This window comes from Scyliorhinus canicula, chromosome 10 (assembly GCF_902713615.1).
Source record: "Scyliorhinus canicula chromosome 10, sScyCan1.1, whole genome shotgun sequence".
NCBI classification, from domain to species: Eukaryota; Metazoa; Chordata; class Chondrichthyes; order Carcharhiniformes; family Scyliorhinidae; genus Scyliorhinus; species Scyliorhinus canicula.
The window spans coordinates 88,904,903-88,928,200 of record NC_052155.1 but is presented as its reverse complement, the minus strand read 5'-3'; the positions used below and the strand labels follow the sequence as shown (position 1 = coordinate 88,928,200).

The following is a 23,298-nucleotide window of genomic DNA, read 5'->3' as shown; positions in this document are numbered from 1 at the left end:
GGCTAACCTGACCAGACTATCTTACTACCACATGGTGTATGTTCTAGTTGCTGCTCACGGGCTCCGACTGTCTCAGAGGCTGGATCCCGAGAGAGCGGGAAAACTAGTGGCCTCTGGCTTTGTAGTTGTCGTGTCCTGTCTGGTGATTGGCTGCTGTGTTCTGTGTATTCACTGGTCATCCTGTGTGTCAATCACTGCCTGTCTGCACACTATCATATACCTGGATGTATATTATGATAACTGGCTCAGGTCAGCCAGTCCCCAGCCAATGCTCTCGCCACCCACAGCCACAGCCCGTTGTGACTGGGCCACGCTCTGCAACACCACGGCGATATCCATCTGGGCCTGGTATATGGCTGCCTGTGATTAGGCTGCCCTGTTCTGTGCCTCAGCCACTGACTGCACATTGTGCCCCAGGCCTTGGACATCCTGACGCATGGCCGTGACTCTCACAACCAAGGCCAGCACTGCGGACGCCACCTGTGTGGCCACCTGTGTGGCACGCATTGTCAACAGCACTTCTGCTCCTGCAGGCGGCTGGACACCTCCAAATGCACCTGCAGGCACTTGATGGGTGCTGACACCTACTCATGTAGTCCCTGGCTCTGCGCCCGCATCCCCAACATTGATGGGACGGCCCTTTCCAGAGGAGCGAGATCCGCCTGGACGGCAGCTAGTCCCTGAGGTCAGGCCGTCCTCTGACCATCCGCCCCCTCGGGGGCTCATGTCTCCACCTGATGTACCACAGCATGGCTGTCATGTGCACCAGATAGTGTTCCAGGAGTCTCTTCACTAAAATGCCCAACTGACACGAGTGACTTCGGGATGGGGGCGAGTTAGCTGACAGCAGTGATGAGAAGTCGGTGTTTCCCCAGATACGTGCTCCGTGGTGTTGTGGGATTGTGTCTTGGAGCGAGGGACCCCGGATCATCACCAGGTGAGCTGCAGCATTGCGACTGGGGTCAATGGGCACCAGCCGGTCCCACCTCATTGGAAGGTGACCCTGCAAGACACAAGACATGACGCATTGTGAGATCACAGGTAGGCGTGGTGTGGGGGGGGGGGGGGGGGGGGGCAGGATGGATGACTCGCGTGTCATAAGAATATTGCAATGGATTGGGGGCTCACTTGGTTGTTCCATGCCAACCTCCGCCTCTGCAACTGCCCTTTCTCCCGCCCTGTCGACGAGGCCAATCATCCTCAACTCCGAGACAGTGAGGGGCAGCATTTCCACAGGGCCCCCTCTGGTCTTCTCTCTCGCCCTGCAGTTGTGGGCTGCCTTCTCCTGGGGAGCAGATAGTGCCCACAGCCTGAGGCACTTGGGCAGCACATGGGATCCATGGCCAGTGGCCTGTGTGTGCAGGGCACCCAGCCTCGGCGGGTTGTATTGGCATGTGGTGCAGGCTGGGGGTCGTGCGGACTACCGGCTGGTGGGGTTCGGTCGCCCCCAAAGAGGGTGGGTGGGTTACGAGAGTGTGGGATGGGGCTGTTGTCAGGGCCACGGTGGTGGTCACTTATGCTGGCTGTCCTGGGTGTTTGCCCTTCCTCACCCAGAGCTACCCGTCAGTCTGCCTGGTGGGGCCCACAAAAGGTGTGTGGGACAGGGATACACTCACCCAGAGGAGGTTGTGTAGCTTCTTCCAGCACTGCTGTTTGGTCCTCGCGGTGGGGTCCATGACACTCATGGCCTCTGCCACCTCCGCCCTGGCTGACATCTCCCATGGCATCCAGAAATATCTCAAGTTCTGCGTCCGTGGATCTCAGGGCCGCTCTCTGGTATGCCACCTTACCTTCATGGCTGGAATGAGAGTGTGTGGGGAGCAGGGTGCTCATCTGCAGCTCCAGCTTCTCAGGCTCTCCAGTGCTATTCCCAACCTCAGAAAATCATACGCTGGAATTCCACTAGCTCCCCGTGATCCAGGTGCTGGCCCATTAGCATGTCCTGAATGGATCCATCGGGCGCACCCCCATCGGGACAATGGGACACCATCCATGCAGCCCCGGCATCAGAACTTAGTTTCACAAACAGAGAATTCCACTCTGAGAGTGGCAGGGGTGCAGAATATACTCTGGATGGGGGACTTCTAATAGCTCGGTAGTACCACCACAGACTGAGCTGGCCAGGTCCTAAAGGGCATAGCTGCTAGACTGGGACTGTAGCAGGTGGTGTGGAAACCAACATGAGAGAGATACATACTTAACTTCATCCTCACAATCTGCCTGTTTAGATGCATATGTCCATGCCATGCCATGGACAGCACAGTAGCATAGTGGTTAGCACAGTTGCTTCACAACTCCAGGGTCCCAGAGTCGATTCCCTGCTTGGGTCACTGTCTGTGCGGAATCTGTACGTTCTCCCCATTTGTGCGTGGGTTTCCTCCGGATGCTCCGGTTTCCTCCCACAGTCCAAAGATATGCTGGTTTGGTGGATTGGCCATGCTAAATTGCCCTTGTGTCCAGAATTGCCCTGAGTGTTGGGTGGGGTTGCTGGATTTTGGGAGTGAGGTGGCGGTGTGGGCTTTGGTAGGGTGATCTTTCCAAGGGCTGGTGCAGACCCGATGGGCCGGGTGGCCTTCTTCTGCACTGTAAATTCTATGAGTATCGGTAGAAGTGACCACCGCACAGTCCTTGTGTAGACAAAGTCCCGTCTTCACATACAGGATACCCCCCATTGTGTTGTGTGGCATTACCACCGTGCTAAATGGGATAGACTTCAAACAAATCTAGCAGCTCAAGACTGAGCATCCATTTTTTTAAAAAAAGTTAGAGTACTGAATTGATTTTTTCCTATTCAGGGGCAATTTAGCATGGCCACTCCATCTACCCTGCACATCTTTAGGTTGTGGGGATGAAACCCACGCAAACACGGGGAGAATGTGCAAACTCCACACAGACAGTGACCCATGGCCAGGATCGAACCTGGGACCTTGGCGCCATGAGGTAGCAGTGCTAACCACTGCACCATCGTGCTACCCCTAAAACTGAGCATCCATGAAATGCAGTAAGCCATCAGCAGCAGCAGAATTGAACTCAACCACAATCTACAACCCAATGGCCCAGTATATCCTTACTCTACCATTACCATCTGGATCAACCCTCGTTCAATGGAGAGTACAGGAGAGCATGCCAGGAGTAACATGAGGCATACTAAAAATTGAGGTGTCAAATTGGTGAAGCTACAAAACAGGACAACATGTGTGCCAAACAGCATAAGCAGCAAGTAATAAACAGAGCTAAGCGATTCCACAATGAACACATCAGATCTCATAGAATCATGGAATTTGCAGTGCTGAAGGAGGCCATTCAGCCCATTGAGTCTGCACCGGCCCTTGGAAAGAACACCCTACCAAAGCCCACACCTCAACCTTATCTCTGTAACCCCACTTAGTCCTGGCACATCCAACCATGAATGCTGGTGGACAATTAAACAACTCTCTGGAGAAGGAGTCTCCACAAATATCCCCATCTTCAATGATGGAAGGGCTCAGCGCATCTGCGCAAAATATATTCAGAACAATCTTCAGCCAAAAGTGCTGAGTGGATGATCCATCTTGGTCTCCTCCGGAGTCCCCAGCATCAGAGGTGTTAGTCTTTTATAAGGTTCCCCATGGTAGGCTGATGGAGAAAGTGAAGTCTCATGGGGTCCAGGGTGTACTACCTAGATGGATAAAGAACTGGCTGGGCAACAGGAGACAGAGAGTAGTAGTGGAAGGGAGTTTTTCAAAATGGAGAACTGTGACCAGTGGTGTTCCACAGGGATAAGTGCTGGGACCATGTTTGTGATATACATAAATGATCTGGAGGAAGGTATAGGTGGTCTGATTAGCAAGTTTGCAGATGACACTAAGATTGGTGGAGTAGCAGATAGTGAAGGGGACTGTCAGAGAATACAGCAGAATATAGATAGATTAGAGAGTTGGGCAGAGAAATGGCAGATGGAGTTCAATCCAGGCAAATGCGAGGTGATGCATTTTGGAAGATCCAATTCAAGAGCAAACTATATGGTAAATGAAAAAGCCCTGAGGAAAACTGATGTACAGAGAGATCTGGGTGTTCAGGTCTATTGTACCCTGAAGGTGGATGCGCAGGTCAATAGAGTGGTTAAGAAGACATACGGCATGCTTTCCTTCATCGGTAAGGGTATTGAGTACAAGAGTTGGTAGGTCATGTTACAGTTGTATAGGACTTTGGTTCGGCCACATTTGGAATACTGCGTACAGTTCTGGTCGCCCCATTACCAAAAGGATGTGGATGCCTTGGAGAGGGTGCAGAGGAGGTTCACCAGGATGTTGCCTGGTATGGAGGGTGCTAGCTATGAAGAGAGGTTGAGTAGATTAGGATTATTTTCATTAGAAAGACGGAGGTTGAGGGGGGACCTCATTGAGGTCTACAAAATCATGAGAGGTATAGACTGGGTGGATAGCAAGAAGCTTAGTCCCCAGAGTGGGGGACTCAATTACTAGGGGTCACGAGTTCAAGGTGAGAGGGGAAAAGTTTAAGAGAGATATGCGTGGAAAGTTCTTTACGCAGAGGGTGGTGGGTGCCTTGAACGCGTTGCCGGCGGAGGTGGTAGAGGCAGGCACAATAGCGTCATTTAAGAGGTATCTCGACAGATACTTGAATGGGCAGGGAGCAGAGTGATACAGATCCTTAGAAAATAGGCGACAGTTTTGGATAGAGGTTCTGGATCGGCGCAGGCTTGGAGGGCCGAAGGGCCTGCTCCTGTGCTGTAATTTTTCTTTGTTCTTTGTTCAGCCATTACTGAATGATATCATTCCATGTGATATCAAGAAATGGCTGAAGGCATTAAATACTGCAAAGGCAATGGGTCCTGACAATATTCCGGCAATAGTACTGAAAACTTCTGCTCCAGAACTTGCTACACCCCTAGTCAAGCAGTTCCAGTACAGCTACAATACTGGCATCTACCCGGCAATGTGGAATGTTGCCCAGGTGTTAGGGGTCCTGCACACAAGGAACAAGGCAAATCCAACCAAGCCAATTACCACCCTATCAGTCTATTCTCCATCATCAGCAAAGTGATGGAAGGAGTCATCGACAGTACTATCAAGCTTCAATTACTCAGCAATAATCTGCTTACGGACGCTCAGTTTGGGTTCCACCAGGGTCACTCAGCTCCTGATCTCCTGACACCCTTGGTTCAAACATGGACAAAAGAGCTGAATGCCAGAGGTGAGGTGAGAGTGACTGCCCTTGACATCCAGGCAGAGTTTGACTGAGTATGGCATCAAGTCATTGGGTATCAAGCGGAAAACTCTCCGCTGGTTAGAGTCATACCTGGCACAAAGGAAGATGGGTGTCATCATTGGAGGTTGGTCATTCCTCTCAGCTCCAGGACATCACTGCAAGAGTTCTTCAGGGTAGTGTCCTAGGCCCAATCATCTTCAGCTGCTTCATCAATAACCTCCCTTCCATCATAAAGTTAGAAGGGGGATGTTTGCGAATGACTGCACAATGTTCAGTACCTTTCGTGACTCATAGAATTTACAGTGCAGAAAGAGGCCATTCAGCCCATTGAGTCTGCACTGACCCTTGGAAAGAGCACCCTATGTAAGCCCATGCTCAACCCTATCACTGTAACCGAGTAACCCCACCTTACCTTTTGGACACTACGGGGAAATTTAGCTGAATCAATCCGTCTGACCTACACATATTTGGACTGTGGGAGGAAGCTGGAGCACAAGGAGGAAACCCACGCAGACATTGGGTGAAAGTGCAAACTCCACTCAGGCAGTCACCCGAGGCCAGAATTGAACCCGGGTCCCTGGAGCTGTGAGGCAGCAGTGCTAACCACTGCCACCATGTCGTCCCATATCAGAAAGCGACGCTGTCCATGTCCAAATATAGCTACACATGGACAATATCCAGGCTTGGGCTCACAAGTAGCAAGTTACATTCACGCCATACACCACACAATTGCCAGGCAATGATCATCTCCTACGAGAAAGGATCTAACCACCGCCCCTTGACATTCAATGGCATTACTATCGCTGAAACTCGCACAAATAAACATGCTGGAGGCGACTATTGAGCAGAAACCGAACTGGACTAGCAATTTTAATACTCTGGCTACCAGAGAAGCTCAAAGGTTAGGAATCCTGTGGCAAGTAACTCACCTCCTGACCCTCCTAGAGCCCATCCACCAACTACAAGGCACGAGTTAGGAGTTACACCTCAGGGATTGCAGCAGTTCAAGAAGGCAGCTCACCACCACCTTCTGAAGAGCAATTACGGACGGGTAATAAATGTTGGCCTCACCAGCGCCAAACTTCCAGAAATGTATTTTAAAAACATTGTTGGAGGGCTGGCATTTAATGCTCAACCCTAATTACATAATCATATCAATGGGTTATTATAGGTGTTCAAAAATCTGCAAAGAAGAATTTGATTTTAAAAATGTCGAAAATGCTCATACTATATTGTAACACTTCACAATTCCCAAGCTTCCACTTTAATATATGCAGCAATGGTACACCCTTTCCTATCACCAAAAATTGAGAAAGACTGTGATATGCTTTTGATATCCTAAAATAAGTGTGCCTTACAATTGGGAAGACCTTTGTGCTTCAGAGAAAATCCTGCATTTTCTTTCAGGAATATCTCTTTAATTTCAAAGTTAAACAGGGGAATGCTCTTAAAAAGGTGTAATTGGGCTAGAAATCATTTTAATTTGAGGAAATGACCATCTGATCTGAGGTCGCTATGGGGATAAAAGCTAAAAAACAATGGGTAAATAAATGGCTAATTGAGAGCTTTAATTGCAGCCAGTTTCAGAACATGCAGTTAGAACACAGAGGGCGCGAATCAGCTAATTGGGACGCAGCGTGGTCATTGCATCGCACCCAGAATTCAAGTAGTGGAAGAAAGTGACGCTCTCTACACATAGCTGAGATTTCTATTTGGCAGCACGTTGGCACAGTGGTTAGCACTGCTGCCAAAGAGTGCCAGTGATCCGGGTTCAAATCCGGCCTTGTGTCACTGTCTGCGTGGACTATGTATGTGGGTGTGGGTTTCCTGCGGGTGCGCTGGTTTCATCCCACAGTGCCAAAGTTGTGCAGATTAGATTACGGGGATAGGGTGGGGTGGACATGGGATTGAACGGATGTAGAGTGTTCATTCGAAGGGTCGGTGAAACTCAATGGGCCAAATGGCTTCCATCCGCACAGTGGGGATTCTATGATTAAGAAGAAACTGCAACTCAAGATGCTTTTGGTGATGTGAGTGAGATGAAAGTGGCGGGAGGCACCTGTCAGAGTGATTAGGACCTGCCCCTCTCAGGTGCAGCGAGTACCTTGATGTGCCATTAAAAGTCACAAAAATTAGTTAAAAAAACTTTCTAAGAGTTTGGGTTAGTTACTGTCATCAGCGGGAATCAGTCCGGTTTTACCGTTGACGGGAGCACTTACTCTCCAATCAGGAGAATCGTGTCCTGAATTCTGAAACTGGTTTGAGCATTCAGGGTAGTGTCCTAGGCCCAATCATCTTCACCAGGGATGCTAATGAGCGGAATATTTATATTAGAGGACCAGATTGGTCACTTGAAAAGGAAATATAGATCACTGAATGATCAGGACTGTTCGGACCCAAGTGAGAGAAGACTTGTAGACATGTGCCTAGTCGGGGTTATCATATCTGGGGACCACAGAGAGAAACGTCTGCCGCTGAAAGTGACTCGAAGGCCAAATCCATTGAGTCGGAGAAGTGAGAGGTGCTATGTACAAGAGACAGAGTTGTAAAGACTGTGAAATTGCATGTGGTGACACATTTGTTTGGGAACTAATGTCAGTGATAGTAACTATGTGAGGCATATCTTTGTTGCATTGACTACTTAAAAGTGAAATTTACCTTTTTATTGTAAACATCATTTGCCTGTTAAAATTACGTTGATTTTTGGCTTGATTGTTACTGTAACAGATTTAAAAAGTGAAATCTGTCCATCAGTTTTCTTTGTATTGGCGCTGTGGGGATACCTTTCTTTTTTAGAAGTTATCAGTCTCTACATAGATCATAACACAATGTGGAATGAAGATTACTCTTCGTCTTTCCCTACATGTTACTGCATTTTCTTATTGATGTTCTTGAGGTGATGATCGGAATTCTCACAATGATGAGATTGTGGCCTATTCTGTAAATTTCTGAGGAGAGGGCTTGAATTGTACATCATAACGGATTGAAAAAGAGTAATTAATGAGTGTGGTGAACACCACTAGTGGTATATTATAGTATGTATTACAGCACTGCCCGTATCTTGGAGGTACGTTGGTAAATCCCTGCTTGCTGGCTCCGCCCAGCAGGCGGCGTATAAATGTGTGTGCTCGCTTGCACTGCAGCCATTCTGGTTCCAGCTACAGGAGGCACAACATCTCGTTCAATAAAGCCTCGATTGTTCCACCATTCTCGTCTTGTGGTGCATCAATGAGCAAATTGGAGTTATTATAAAGTATGCTTTTGTTAGTTCAGCACTTTCTTAAACTCAGAAAACAGTCTCTTAAAATGAGTAGGATTCAGAAATACGCATCATGATTTTCGTGTCAGTTGTGCAGCAACAGCGCTCATTGCTGACCTCAAAGGAAGCTGTTGAAAGAGATTACTTAGTACGCATTCAAAACCCAGTTATACTTCACTCAACCAAGTGTAACTTTTTCAATGGCTTTTTCAGTGAGACTAATGTAAACTGGCAAATTCTGATGCGTTCAGAAATTTCTAACTGATTGCAATGTGGCAAGGCTTCAGCAGTACACCCAATAGAGAACAGGATCATTAACAACAACTTCTAGATTTATGCATTTAATAGTGCTTATGTGGCTGTCAGCTTCAGGGGAACAATGATTGTAAATGCTGAACGTTACACCGTCATTGCCATTGCAAATCTGGGTCATGGTATAATATTAAAATTAAAAATCCCAGGTGCAGGAAGTGGTTATTCAAAAGATCCTACTTATTTAATATTAGCATCATTAATACATTTTTGACAGTTAGGAGTTTAAATTCAGTCTTGGATCAATTAATCCCATTATTGCCGAGACACTTTGTCAAGTGTAAGTGACAATGGAGTGAAAACTGAATTAAATGCCGGGGAAACAAAATTCCCATTGATTTTAATGAGGACAGAGCTACCTTCATTATTTTCTAATGGATTTTGTTAAAAATACCAATGGAGCCAATCAAACATTCCAGGTAATTATGAAGTGGCACAATTAATGACATAAACTAAATGTAGGTGTTCCTTGCCTTGGACTGCCCCATCCTGCCATGAGATGCCCTCAGTGCCCTTCTACTCACACCTGCAGTCCCATGGAACTGCCCAGATTCCCAGAGGTTGCAAGCCACTTGTCACCAATTCAGAACTAATGAAACCCAGAGGTTAAGAGTGCCACGGCTTTGTACTCTCATCCCTCGCTTGTTTACGCATATAAACAGGGCTTCACCCCACTTCCAGTGAAATTACAGGGCTCACCAGCAGAAACTATGGAGAATGTCTGGACCTCTGGCATGCAGTCAAAATAATTATTACATTTAATAACTACAGAACATCAATGTTTGTACAGAATATTTTTAACACCTTGCCAGTTTTTTTTTCTCAATAATTAATAACACCTGCTAAATATTATTCACCTCAAAGGCCTTGGTTGTCAAAAAGGCATGAACAGCATAGTTAAAATAAATAGGAGTAATCTTTCGAAGCTTGACATTTGTATCAAGTGTTTTGAATTCAAATTGGGGATTTATTTTGGGAAAGATTCCGTTCTGAAGGAACTAACTTTTGATAGACATTCATTCCACGTTCTTCATTTGCTTATGAGGTCGACTTAATAAAGCAAAAGCTGCTATATTGAACTTTTCCTCATTAATGACAAAATACCCAGTTCAGAAAAATGCATTTAGTATGAAACTCAAGCCATTTATTAGCCTGGGTTTTATGGATGCAATGATATCGAGACTTCACTGTCATTACAACTGTAAAACTAATGCCAAGTTCTGGCGTTCTAACAAACGTAATTAAACATGAAAATCCAGAACTGCTGTTATTCTCTGTTCCTCCCCAGTTTCTGCTGTTGAAGTCCCTGCAGAGTGAAATCTTAGAAATAACTTGATTTAATGTGAAATTCCCCCTTTTACACTATTAGTGTTACTATTGAAAAAAAACGTTGGGGCAGCACCGTGGAGCAATGGTTAGCACTGCTGCTTCACGCCACCAAGGGTGTGAATCTCGTGATGTCACCAGTGAGGGACAATGAAAATTGGGAAACGCGGATGACTAGTATGGACTGAAAATCACCCCTTTCATCAGTCATTGGGAGAATTACACATACAGACTCTCGCAACATCCTGATAATAGATGTAGGCCAACTGGTTTATAGTTCCTTGTTTCTCTCTTGTCACTTTCCTTAAGTAGCAGCATGACATGCACAATTTTCCAAACTAAAGGAACAATCCCGGAATCAAGAGAAATTTAGGGCTTGATTGAACAGCCACTTTTCACCTGACTGGGTGATGCAATGAGGCCCTTAAATCTTGCGAGAGTGGGCAGCACAGTGGCACAGTGCTGCCTCATGGAGCAGAGATCCCAGGTCAAATCCCAGCTCTGGGTCACTGTCCGTGTGGAGTTTGCATTTTCTCCACATGTTTGCATGGGTTTCACTCCCACAACCCAAAGATGTGCAGGGTAGGTAGACTGGCCACACAAATTGCCCCTTAATTGTAAAAAAATTAATTGGGTACTCTAAATTAAAAAAATAAATAAAATGTCACGAGAGGCCTCTCACCAGATTTGCGAGATATCGGGATCTAACGAGATATCATGATCTGATTCATATAAATATGGTGCTGGATTCTCCCATGGCCCGGAATCGAATGTCCGTGCCTGGGAGACTTCGTCATGACACCGTATAATACTGGTCTCCATGAGTAACGGCACCTGGTTGGGTCTCCCAGGCCATGGGAGACCTCGCCGGGTGGTCAGGCTCTGCGCAGAGTGGTAATATAACACTCCCGCTGGAACCTCAGCATTGCCAGCCTGGTGCCTTGGCACTATCACCTGGGCACTGCCATTGCTGGGATGCTAGGCTGGCAGTGCCAAGGTGTCAGGTTGCCCATGCCAGGGATCTGGCCCAGGCGTGCCCTGCCCTTATGAGGTGGCATGAGGGGGGAGGGCTTAACAACCCCCTAACAGGTAAGCTGGGGGAGGGGGGTTTGCTCGGAGGTACAACTGGGCTGTCAAGAGATCAGGGCAGCATTTCAAAATAAGGGTAAGCCCAGCCTCGGCGGAGTATTCCTCACCAAGGCCAAAATAACCCAGCCCCGTTAGATAGTGGGGTCATTCTCAGCGCTGCAGGCACTGAGAAACACCCCGCTAAAGGATTGGTTTTTTTCCCATTGTATCGCAGCCTTGAAAATTAGACTTAGAGCATCTACAATGTTTTTTTGCCTATTTTCTTTAAACCATGGGATGGAAAGCATCTGGTCCTGAGGATCTGTCCCTCTATAGTGTCATTATTTTCTTCAGTACTGTAGTTTTGTTTAGATTTGTTTTGGTGAATGTCCCTGATTCAATGCTACATGAATGTTGCAGTGCACTGATATTTGGCATGTACATTGATGGCTGATGTTAGCACAGAACCAAAACTACATTAAGTTCTTGCATAGATTAAAATGCATTCAAAATAACAACATGCCTCAGAGAAGGAAAAATGCAATCCCCTTTCAGAGTTAATGGATTAAATGGACATGGGGGAGATTAGCTACTTTTGATTTCTTATTGCATTTCTATGTGGAGCAAATCAAGCACCTATTTCCTTTGATTCTTGCAAAGAGAACATCTAGTGCTATTATTGGCTCAGTTCAACTTTCAGTGTAAGATATACATGCAGATAATCTAATTAACTGAATAACAGATTGAAACACAAGAGAGATAATGCTCTCAACGCGTTCTGTGAATATTAAGGCAACAGGATGTTTTGTAAGTAGTTATACAAGAAATTTGGCTCTCATGTTTGTTTAGCAACATATATATGTATACATATATTCTTGATACTGTCAGACCTGAAGCATACCTTTTTAACTATATTTTCTGAATAAACCATGCTAATTGTTGGGATGTTCCATCATCAGTTTTTTCAGCGCCACTATTCTCCATACTGTTCTGTCATGAGGTATATATACAGATGCAATAGAGAGCCCATTGCATTTTATCTTTACATAAAGATATTCAAAATAGAGGCAAACAGGAGGGGGACATGACAATGCAGCTAAAATCTAGATGGCAGCATTATCTCCTATTTTCACTATTTGGGGGGTAGTTTACAGTTTTCTTATTTTTTGGGTGCATTAAAAATTTTATTCTCTGTTCACACAATGACTGATTTGATGGCTTTCAAAATACTAGTTACAGTGTACTGTTTACTTAATAGAAAGTAAAGTAAAGTTACCAAATTAATAATTCATGGTTCATGATTAAGATTATCAAGTATTTTCTGAACTGCTAAAGAAAAGATATCCCTCTACTTTCCCATTTTGTACCAGCTATGACTTTTTAAAATAAACACAAACAACTCAAAAAATATACACCTACTCAATTGTCTTAAAATCAATGGGTTTAAAATGAGCTTGGATAATAGTGCAACACAGGTGATGTTCTGTTCGCTGCGCAACATTTGCCGTTCGAGTGATTTCAAAAATGGATGATCAGTTTCGCTATTGCCTGTTTTGTGTTATCACTCAAGACAAATTCCCAATGTCCACAGTGATATTTATTGGTAGTGTGTTTACACCTCCCCCACACTTTTCCGATAGAAAGGTATCTTTGATGCCCTCGTGTTGCTTGCCAGAAGTGAACGTGCCTAATCATTGTGCATTGTTCCTGCACGTCCTTTGCTGATAGAATGTCAAACTGTAAAAGCTACAGACTGCAAATGGTCCACAGGATCATTATTTTTGAAGTATTTTTTGTGATACAGAAATAGCCACTGGATACTGTGGAATAAAGATGATGAATGACAGATGGTTCTATGTGATCTTTATAGAAGATGAAGACTGAGTCATGCGCTGTTCCCTACATCTGTTTCAAGCTACATTAAACATCACAAGTGGCAACAGCTCCCTTAAGGTCTTAAAACTCTCTGAAGTCCAGAACCTGTGCCAATGTGCCTAGTTTGCTTGGAATTACCAAAGGTATCATGAGAAAGCAAAGATTATGGTTGGAGTTCTCTGATCTGAGTTCGATCCGCCAGATTCACTGCAGCAGGACCGGAGAATCCCGCCAGCGTGAACAGGCGGAGAATTCCGGCCGACATTTTTTTCAACAGAGAGTGACAGGTACAAGTGTTATGGATTTGAAAACTGATGGATCAAACAGATTGCAGTCAGTTTTAACTGATGGGTAACTAACTTATGGTGCATCCCAGCCAACTTCCCATTCTGGGGAGCAAAGAAATTGAAACCATGTTGATGCACTTTGGAAGGAGTAATTTGACAAGGAAGTATTCAATGAATGGCATGACACTGGGCAGTTCCAATGTATAAAGGGACCTTGGCATTTTTGTCTATAGATCTCTAAAGGCAGAAGGGCAGGTTAATAGGGTGGTGAAAAAGGGACATTTGCCTTCATCAATCGAGGCATAGATTAGAAATGCAGGGAGGTCATGTTGGAGTTGTACAGAACATTGGTGAGGCCACAACTGGAGTACTGTGCGTAACTCTGGTCACCACATTATAGGAAGGATGTGATTGCACTGGAGGGGGTGCAGAGGCGATTCACCAGGATGTTGCTTGGGATGGAACATTTAAGTTATGAAGAGAGGTTGGATAGGCTTGGGTTGTTTTCATTGGAGCAGAGAAGACTGAGGGGTTCCCTGATCAAGGTGTACAAGATTATGAGGGGCATGGACAGGGCAGATAGGGAGCAGCTGTTCCCTTTAGTTGAAGGGTCAGTTACGAGGGGATACAAGGTGAGGGGCACAAGAGGGATTTGAAGGAATACCCTTTTACCCAGAGGGTGGTGGCGGTCTAGAATGCACTGCCTGGGAGGGTGGTAGAGGTGGGGTACCTCACATCCTTTAAAAAGTACCTGGATGAGCACTTGGAATGTCATAACATTCAAGGCTATGGGCCAAGTGTTGGAAAATGGGATGAGGTAGGCAGGTCAAGTGTTTTTTTTGCATCGGTGCAGACTCGATGGGCCAAAGGGCCTCTTCTGTACTGTATTAATCTGTGATTCAGTGATTTTTGGGCCTCCTTGTAGTGGATTCGGTGAGAGATTAGCGCCAAATGGATGCCCAGACGTAACTCACCGATTTCAGGCCTGAGCAATTTTGTTTAACACGTACACTTAATCAGGTCATGGGGAAGGAACAATCAAAAAAATAGGAAATGATCCCAGATCAGCAGCAGCACGCAGCATCCTTGTCGAACCAAGAGGAACATGCCAGCTCCACAAAGGTAGAAGTTGAAAACATCATGGGTGCCATTTATGGAACAGATAGCAGTAGTCCTTTAAAAGACCAGTGCATGAATTTCTCAGTGGCAGCATATACATGCCCCTTAAAATTACAATCAGTGTCCGAACTATGAACTCCAGTTTCATAATTTGTAGGTCCAGCACATGAAGCAGGCATGTACTCCAGCCATTCAAGGGGAACCCATTTAAATTCTTCATAGCTGAGCACCAATGTTAACAGGTAGTAATTCTGCTGGCCCCATTTTTATCCCCTGCTAATACCGAGTTCACCTAGTCAACATTGGCCCAAATTTCTCCTCACAAATGCTTCAAAAAGTCTCAAATTGTTTTGACTGTCAATTACAGACATAAAGCACTGAAATCCCAAATGGAAGGTCTTGAGGCCAATTCTCATTTCAACCAAATGGGTGGAGATCTGATTGCCCACCAGTGTGGAATCTATCAGCCCCTTGGAATCAATGGGATGAAAATCAAATGGTTTCCATAACGGGTGGGGCAAGAACTTTGACAGATTATTGGGCATGCACTTGGACAAAATTCTATCCCACAAAACCCATCCTCACCTTGCCTTCACAGTCAACCATCCCCTTGGAAAGAATTGTTCAAAGTTTCAGCTGTGTCTTTGAGGGAAGGGTTGTGAAAATGTATTGGGCAGGAGACACTTTCAAACTGACTTGACTTCGAGCTTGCAGTTTGAGCAAGAAGGCCCTGTGCAGTATTCATTAGTACACACCTCATAGTTATGTCAGTGAGGAGCAGACAGGAACATATGGGGCCTGAGCTGAGAAATTATGCAAAGGAAATGAATTCTAACTGGATAAATAATTTTCAATTGTCTTGAAAATATTAAATTTTGCCAGGATTTCAGTCAATAGAGTCGACCTTAGACAACAATCTTTTTCAAATAATTAACAACAATTGAAAAAAATAAACCTTTATACTTAGACCAAATCCTCCAATTGTTTGTCTTCTGATTGTAACTGTTCTTTCCTATAGAAGGAACACAATAGTTTAGATTTTAGTTTGTGTAATACAGTGTAAATACAAAACATTCAAATATGTTCTCACATCATTTCAAATGTCAAATTCTAACATGTATAACTAGTATCTTTCTTAAGTGGAAAGTTCATAACAATCTACAGAAGTATTTTACCAGTCCATGCGGGTAATAGGGAATCTTGCACTCCAGCAGTGAGAACTTCATTTGCCAGTATAGGAGTCTCAACAACCAGAAGTCTTTCTTGTTGGTTATAGGGTGTCTCACCTGCCAACAGGAAGAGTCTCAGATGCTGGCAGGGGAAGCCTCACTAATCATGGAAGAAGTCAAAATGACAATCCTCCTACCAGCTGGCTGCATAGAAAACTTGAACAAAGAAGTACATTGCCATTAGGCCCAAAGAGGAATCCTGGCAAATCAGTCTGGAATTGCTAAACTGAGCATTAAATGAGATCACTAATAGGAAGACATTGGGGTGGATAATCCACCGCCTGATACCAGTAACAAGGTTCTTGATCTGGTGAGAATCGAGCACAGGGCAAAAAGCGGGATTGGCATCCATTTGGCTTGCTCTGGTCCCCAGTTGTAAACATCTGGGAGATGCATGCTTTCACTTCCTCTTTTTTTTTAGCAGAAAGCACTCAACTTCTTTTGATGTGGTGAGGACCTGTCAATTATAGCTAGATGTTTATAAACTTTGTGTTTAGCTTCAAAGCAGGGTACTTGAGATGCATTCAAGGGTGAAGGAAAAATTAAAATAAACAATCCAGACACGTGGCTGACTGAAAGCTATTACCCCATTAATGGCAGTCTAATGAAAGCTATTCCTCTTTGAAAGTGAATAAAAGGGTGGCAAGGTGGCACAGTGGTTAGCACTGCTGCCTCACGGCATCGAGGACCTGGTTTGATCCCGGCCCCGGGTCACTGTCTGTGTGGAGTTTGCACATTCTCCCCATGTCTGCAAGAGTTTCACCCTGGTTTCACCCTGGTTTCACCCCCACAACCAAAGATGTGCAGGGTGGGTGTATTGGCCATGCTAAATTGCCCTTTAATTGGAAATTTTTTTAAAAAAGTGAATAGAAGCCTCGCAGCTTAATGGACCTGAGGGGTTTAAAGCCTTGTGATATGTTTTGGCTTTCTATATTAGGGATGTCTCTGATATGGGGTCTCTGATGGGATGGGCTCTCTCATATGGGAGTCTTTGATCTGGGGCTCTCTGATTGGGGCTCTCTGAAAGAGGGCCGGTACGGGGGTCAGGTCACCCTCATGCATGCTTTCTGTGGGGGGGGGGGGAATTTGTCATTCCTGGGGTGGCGGCCCTGACTTGTCAGTGGAGGTGGCAGGATTTGCATTGTATTATAGAGGGGAGGAAGTCTCGTCGCCAAACCTCGGTATCGGGTCGCCTGTTTAAAGCGGAATCTGACGAGCTCCCCGGCATGCATAAATTTGCATGCCAAAGGAGAGGGACTCTGCTCCTAGTGCCAACACAGACCAGGAGCGATTCTACTCTGGTGAGAAAACTTTGTTTTCCAAATGGAAAATCTAGCCCATTGGTGCTTTTTCCTTCTCAACCACTGTATGTAGTTAGCTGAATTTGATTGTCTCTGTGTATATATGTTTACTTGTTAATAAAGATGCTTAGCAATTTCTCGGTAATGCATTTCAGTCCACCTTTTGGAAAGATTAGACAATTGCATGTGACATCATGTGCAAGACACTGGCAGAGAAATTAAGGTGTTCTAGCATCCATTTGTTAACACTTCCCAATAGTGGAAAATGAGGTCCAAGATGCACTAGTATATCTTCTGATGAGAAAGAGATCGGACACCATCAGGGTAAAGCAGTTTTTGTACACCCCTAATGACTGGCATGGCGTGGGAAATAGAAAATATCATCATAGGAAACTACCAGGCTGCAAATACTTAACACCAAAAGAAAACAAACTAAAACCTAACCTCTACGTTCAAAATAGTATCTGCTGCAAACAATGGTAAATAGTGATGTCATCAAGTATAGAGCCACACAAAATTAGAAAATCGATTTGTCTGCATAGGTCAGAAAATCACTTGTAGCTGTATATTTCCAATCATTTTTAGGATGTTATTGCTTTACGAACAAATGTTTGGCAAGCACAAGAAACCAGGTATAATGTCATCATTCCAGTGATGCAGTGTTGCAGCTGTAAGCAGTACTGATAATGGCAAATGTGCGATAAGCAAAGTGAAATGAGTATAGGTTTTATGGTACCATTCCCTACTGGATTAATATTATCTATGTTAACAAAGAAGAACCATTCTTAGGGGAAGGCTCAGTGGCAATAAATGAACTCAAACCAGAAATTTCAAATAGTTTTACCTGAAGGGTCCTTGTTCTATTGTTCTGATGGAGGGGAATCTGCCCAGCAATGCAAGAGACAGGATCTGCAACACCAGGAACCTAAAGTATCACAAAACCATTTAATATTGAAATGGCTTTGTGTTACAAGAAGGGCATCAAGTTTAAATTCAAAGCTCATTTTAAATAACTGTCTCATTTTAGTCTATGTTTCAGCTGTACAAATATGTTTTATACCTCACAGGGTGGACAATACTTCTATGGGTCAATCTCGAGGCTTTCTTTTATCTGTGTGCATAATCAGTGAGCCTATTAGTTTTGTTAATGGTATTTGTAGTATCAGGGTGCGCAGGGCTGAAAGGGTTAATGTGCCATCCACATAATGATGAAAGAGAGAGTCGTGAGGAGAAAGTTTACAGTTTAGATTGGGTAACACCTATAGTCTTGTTTATATGTAAATAGTTATGTTCCAAGTCTGACAAGAACCTGATCAGGGAGAGTCGTGAAATCTTCAGACTGCTGAAACCTGTGAAGTCAGAGGGGGAGAAGGGGTGACATGTCAATATAAATATAAAATGAATTTGGACAATGGCTTGGGGGAGATGTAATATTAGGGAGTTCAGGGCTGAAAAGGTTAATGTATTTAACTGAAGAAACAGTACCACCTACATGATGTCAGAGAGAGACACACAAGACTAAGAGTTGAGAGGGAGAAAATTCATGGCTTCAACTGAGTAACATCTGTAGTCTTGTATACATGCAAATAGTCATGGTCATACAATAAAAAATCATTGTTCAGACAGACCTTTGTCCCTCCAAGCATTCTTTAGCCAATCATAACCAACAAAGAACAGTATTCACCTCAGCCACTGGACACAACAGTATTCACCTCAGCCACCGGACATTTACAAGATTGTTAAATTGGTTTTCTGTTTAGATTGGCAATTGGCACTAAGATTTTTCAGGATGTTGACAGAAAAATTGTGTGGCATATTCTCAGCTTAGTCCCTGCCAGAATAATGGAATCATTTAGATTTTAGATTTAGATTTATTGTCACATGTACCGAGGTGCAATGAAAAGTATTGTACCAGGCAGATCATTCCATACATGAAAAACATACAATAAATACAATGTAAATAGGTGGACACAGATATCGGCTGAAGCATATGGAATATAGTGTGCTACAACAGCAGAGAAGATGCATAGAGAGATCAGTTCAGTCCATAAGAGGGTCATTCAGGAGTCTGGTAACGGCGGGGCAGAAGCTGTTTTTGAATCTGTTAGTGCGTGTGCTCAGGCTTTTGTATCTTCTGCCTGACGAGGTTGGAAGAGAGAATAAACCGGGTGGGAGGGGTCTTTGATTATGCTACCCGCTTTTCCAAGGCACCAGGAGCTGTAGACAGAGTCAATGATTGGGAGGCGGGCTCTCGAGATGGACTGGGCTGTGTTTACGACTCTCTATAGCTTCTTATGGTCTTGGGCCGAGCAGTTGCCACGCCAAGCTATGATGCAGCCAGATAGGATGCTTTCTTTGGAACATCTGTAAAAATTGCTAAGAGTCATGCCGAATTTCCTTAGTTTCCTGAGGAAGTAAAGGCGCTGTTGTGCTTTCTTGGTTGTAGGCTCAAAGTGGGTGGACCAGGACAGATCGCTGGTACTGTGTCTAGAAATTTGAAGCTGTCAACCATCTTGGAACCATTAATGCAGACAAGGGTGTGTTTGCAACAGTTTGCTTCCTGAAGTCGATGACCAGCGCCTTAGTTTTGCTGACATTGAGGGAGAGATTGTTGTCGTTGCACCACTCCAATAGGTTCTCTATCTCCCTCCTGTACTCTAACTCATCGTTCTTTGAGATCCGACCCACTATGGTCGTGTCATCTTGCAAACTTGCAGAAAGTGTTGGAGCTGCATTTTGAGACACAGTCGTGTGTATATAAAGTACGGGGCTAAGTATGCAGCCTTGCAGGGCTCCAGTTTTGAGAATTAGCGTGGAGGAGGCACCATTGTTTATCCTTACTGATTGTGGTCTAGGGGTCAGAAAGTCGAGGATCCAGTTACAGAAGGAGGAACCAAGTCCTTGTTTTTGGTGTTTGGATAGAGGTTTGGCTGGGATTATGGTGTTGAAGGTGGAGCTGTAGTCAATGAACAGGAGTCTGACACAGGAGTCCTTTTGTCGAGATACTCCAGGGATGGTGTAGGGCCAGAGAAAAAGCGTCTGCTGTGGACCGGTTGTGGCAGTATGCGAATCGCAGTGGATCAAGGCATTCTAGGAGTATGGACTCAATGCGTCTCATGAGCAACCTCTCAAGGCACTTCATAATGACCGATGTCAAGGCCACCGGATGTTAGTCGGTGATGCACATTGCTTCAGCAGCAGTATGATAGTGGCCTTCGTGAAGCAGGTCGGAACCTCAGAACAGAGTAGGGAGAGGTTGAAGATGCCTGCAATTATATCGCCAGTTGGTCCGTGCAGGATCTGAGTGAATGGTCAGGGTTCACTTTTAAGAAGGCCGATCTCACTTCTGAGACTGTGACCGTAGGTATGGGTGTGTCTGGGTTGTTGGGGCAGTTGACAACAGTTTGTTGGCTTCCTGCTTGAAACGAGCATAGAATGCATTGAGCTCACTGAGGAAGTGTGCTCTGTTGCCAGAGATTCTACTCTGCTTTGCTTTGTAACCCGCTATATTGTTTAGGCCTTGCCACAACTAAGAGAGTCCGTGTCGTTAGTCTGTGATTCTAGCTTAGTTTGGCATTGTCTCTTGGCGTCCCTGATGGCTTTGCGGAGGTTGTACCTAGATTTCTTGTTTAGGTCAGGGTTAGCTGTCTTGAACGCCTCAGACCTGGACTTGAGTAAGGAATGCATCTCTCGGTTAAACCACAGACTACCCTCTTTGGCACGCAATCTTCGACACACTTACTGATGAAGTCTGTGACGGTGGTGACACACTCCTCTAGGTTGGCGGCCGAGTTATTGAATATGGACCAGTCCTCTGATTCCAAGCAGTCACGTAGGAACTCTTCCTTTGCCTTGGGCCAGCATTGCACAACTTTCTTAACCGGATTCTCCCGCCTAAGATTCTGCTTATATGCTCTTAGCCGGATATCCGGCTGAGGACTCTGAAGAAGTGTAGTGGTGAGCTCTCCCAAGGGTTGGAGGAAGAGGCCAACCAAAGTCAATATGGATGCAAGTGCCAAGCAAGTCAGCAGCGAGAGTCTGATCCCTCCAACCTGAGGACAGTGCAACAAGGACCTTAGGAGGGTGGAGATGATGAATAGCATAACATTTTTCAGCTGCCAAGCCCAGCAATCTAACCTTTACAGTACTCTCCTGCACAATACTCCTCAAGTCAACACACCAAGCAACTCCACCCAATGCTCTTACTCTTGGTACCTCACTGAGAAGCCAACACCCACACGCACCCTCAGCCTGTTGCCCCCTCACACTCATATCTCACAGTCACCATACACAAAAAGTGTCCTTCCCTTCTTCACAAAAGCCTGCACTCACAACTATCGGATTCCTCTCCTTACAGGAGAAGAGAGCTCACAACGTATCAAGAGGAAGGGGGAAGATGTGCACCTTATTGGTCAGTTGCAATGCCCTGCATACCTGCTCCACAGGGAAGGAGATCTTACTCCAGGAGGTTTCAGATGTCAGTAACAACCTGTCATGAGAGCCTTAGCCCCTTGAGACACTGGTATGATCCTCCGAGTGCTGAACTTATTTTGGGGATTTCATCTCCATCCAGCTGGATCTTGCTGTTTATCCCATCTGACCAAAGGAAGTCTGGTGTCTGAGGTGTAAACAGCTGGTGCTGCTGCTTGTGTTGCCTAATGGTGCGGAGGATCCGGGATCGATCCCGGTCCCAGGTCATTGTGTACGTGGATCTCACCCCCCACAACCCAAAACGATGTGCAGGGTAAGTGAATTAGCCGAGCTAAATTGCCTTTTCATTGGAAAAAACGAATTGAGTACTCTGAATTCTTTTTAAAACTTGGTCCCATGGCATTTTGAAGGTGGGCAGCTGAAGGTGAGTGAAGTGCTAGATAGGTGAAATGCCTTCCAAGAAGTTGGCAGTCCCCTGTCAAGTAATGAAAATACTTTCTGAGAGAATAAATGCAATAGCCAGCAGTCTCACAATGGCCATGTCTGCAGCTTTTCAGGGTTACTGATCAAAGTCTTCCCAGTTTGTCAGTTTTATTCAAGAAGCTATTGCCGTTGTGCAGTCACCATGTAGACCCTGGGAAGTTGCTGACAGATAAGGCAACAGGTTCCATGGCTGAGAAATCCAGGATTAACAGCTAAAGCACCTCAGTGCTAATTTCCTACCAACCACAACTTCTTAGTTATTTACTCAACAGATCCAAGGGTATTCCCCACTCATCATCAGTGCTACCCTGGGGAAAGCCTGAAGAGGATGAGATCACTTTAGAGTTTGACACAGCATCAATTTCTGGGACTTCTCCGCTCTGCTCACCCCTGAATCGGGTTCCAATAAACTGTGAAGATTTGTTGATCGAGTTCTGAATTGAATATTCTCGTGTTGATTGATGAACTTGTGGAAATGTCATTAGGAGAACAAAAAGGGATGTATTTACAAGTCAGCTACGTGTGTGCAGCGAATTGCAAAGTGCCTCTGCACTGGGGTGATTCGCCACCCTGGGTCCCAATTGGTCACCCAACTACTCAGCTGTGTTGCCCTTAAAGGGACAATCATCACAATCATTGCGCCCATTTTCTGAGTATAAAATGGGGGCAAAAATGACAAATTTTGCAGCAGGAAAACCCACGCCCGAATTGCACCATCATGCAGGCCATTGCAACATTAGGTCGGGCCTCTTTTTAGTCAGCCATGTTAGAGACCTGAAATGTTGAAGTGTGTACCTGCACCTATTTCCAGACTAATTTGTGAAATTGGCCAAAAGGATTTGGATCTTGTAACGCATGACCTCTGACCACCTTTCAGGTACCCCAGTGGTTCCTAAACCTTGAAAGTAGGTGTAAATTACTCAGTACCTTGAATTAGAGAGCCACGCAGTTAGGTGCCTACTTGGCATTGGTTAATTGGTACAAAAGAGAAATATTTTTAATAGGTGTGCAGAAGAAAAGCTACATAGAACATAGAACAGTACAGCACAGTACAGGCCCTTTGGCCCACGATGTTGTGCCGACCACTTCTCCTAATCTATGATCAACCTAACCTACACCCTTTCAATTTACTGCTGTCCTGTACAAGAGTTGCTTAAATGTCCCTGATGGCTCTGACTCCGCCACTTCTGCTAGAAGTGCATTCCACGCACCCACCACTCTCTGTGTAAAGAACCTACCTCTGACTTCTCCCCTATACCTTCCTCCAATCATCTTAAAATGACGTCCCCTCGTGACAGCCACTTCCGGGAAAAGTCTCTGGCCATCCACTCTATCCATGTCTCTCATCACTTTGTACACCTCTATCAAGTCACCTCTCTTCCTTATTTGCTCCAGTGAGA

At 45.1% G+C, this 23,298-nt stretch overlaps 1 protein-coding gene across 7 annotated transcripts in view; it reads right to left on the bottom strand.

Annotated features, from left to right (window-relative positions):
* Positions 1 to 23,298, bottom strand: part of sntg1 (syntrophin, gamma 1) — a 649,505-nt gene that overhangs the window by 130,975 nt on the left and 495,232 nt on the right. For 6 of the 7 annotated variants that reach the window (XR_005462062.1, XR_005462061.1, XM_038809324.1 and 3 more), the window contains 2 exons: positions 17,829 to 17,909; positions 15,410 to 15,466 (listed from right to left, as the gene is read on the bottom strand). Coding sequence is in view for 5 of the 7 variants with exons in the window: in XM_038809324.1 (XP_038665252.1) it covers positions 15,410 to 15,466; positions 17,829 to 17,909 (138 nt within the window). In the remaining 2 variants the exon portion in view is untranslated. The remainder of the gene's footprint in view (positions 1 to 15,409; positions 15,467 to 17,828; positions 17,910 to 23,298) is intronic. The other variant, XM_038809323.1, reaches the window with a different exon arrangement.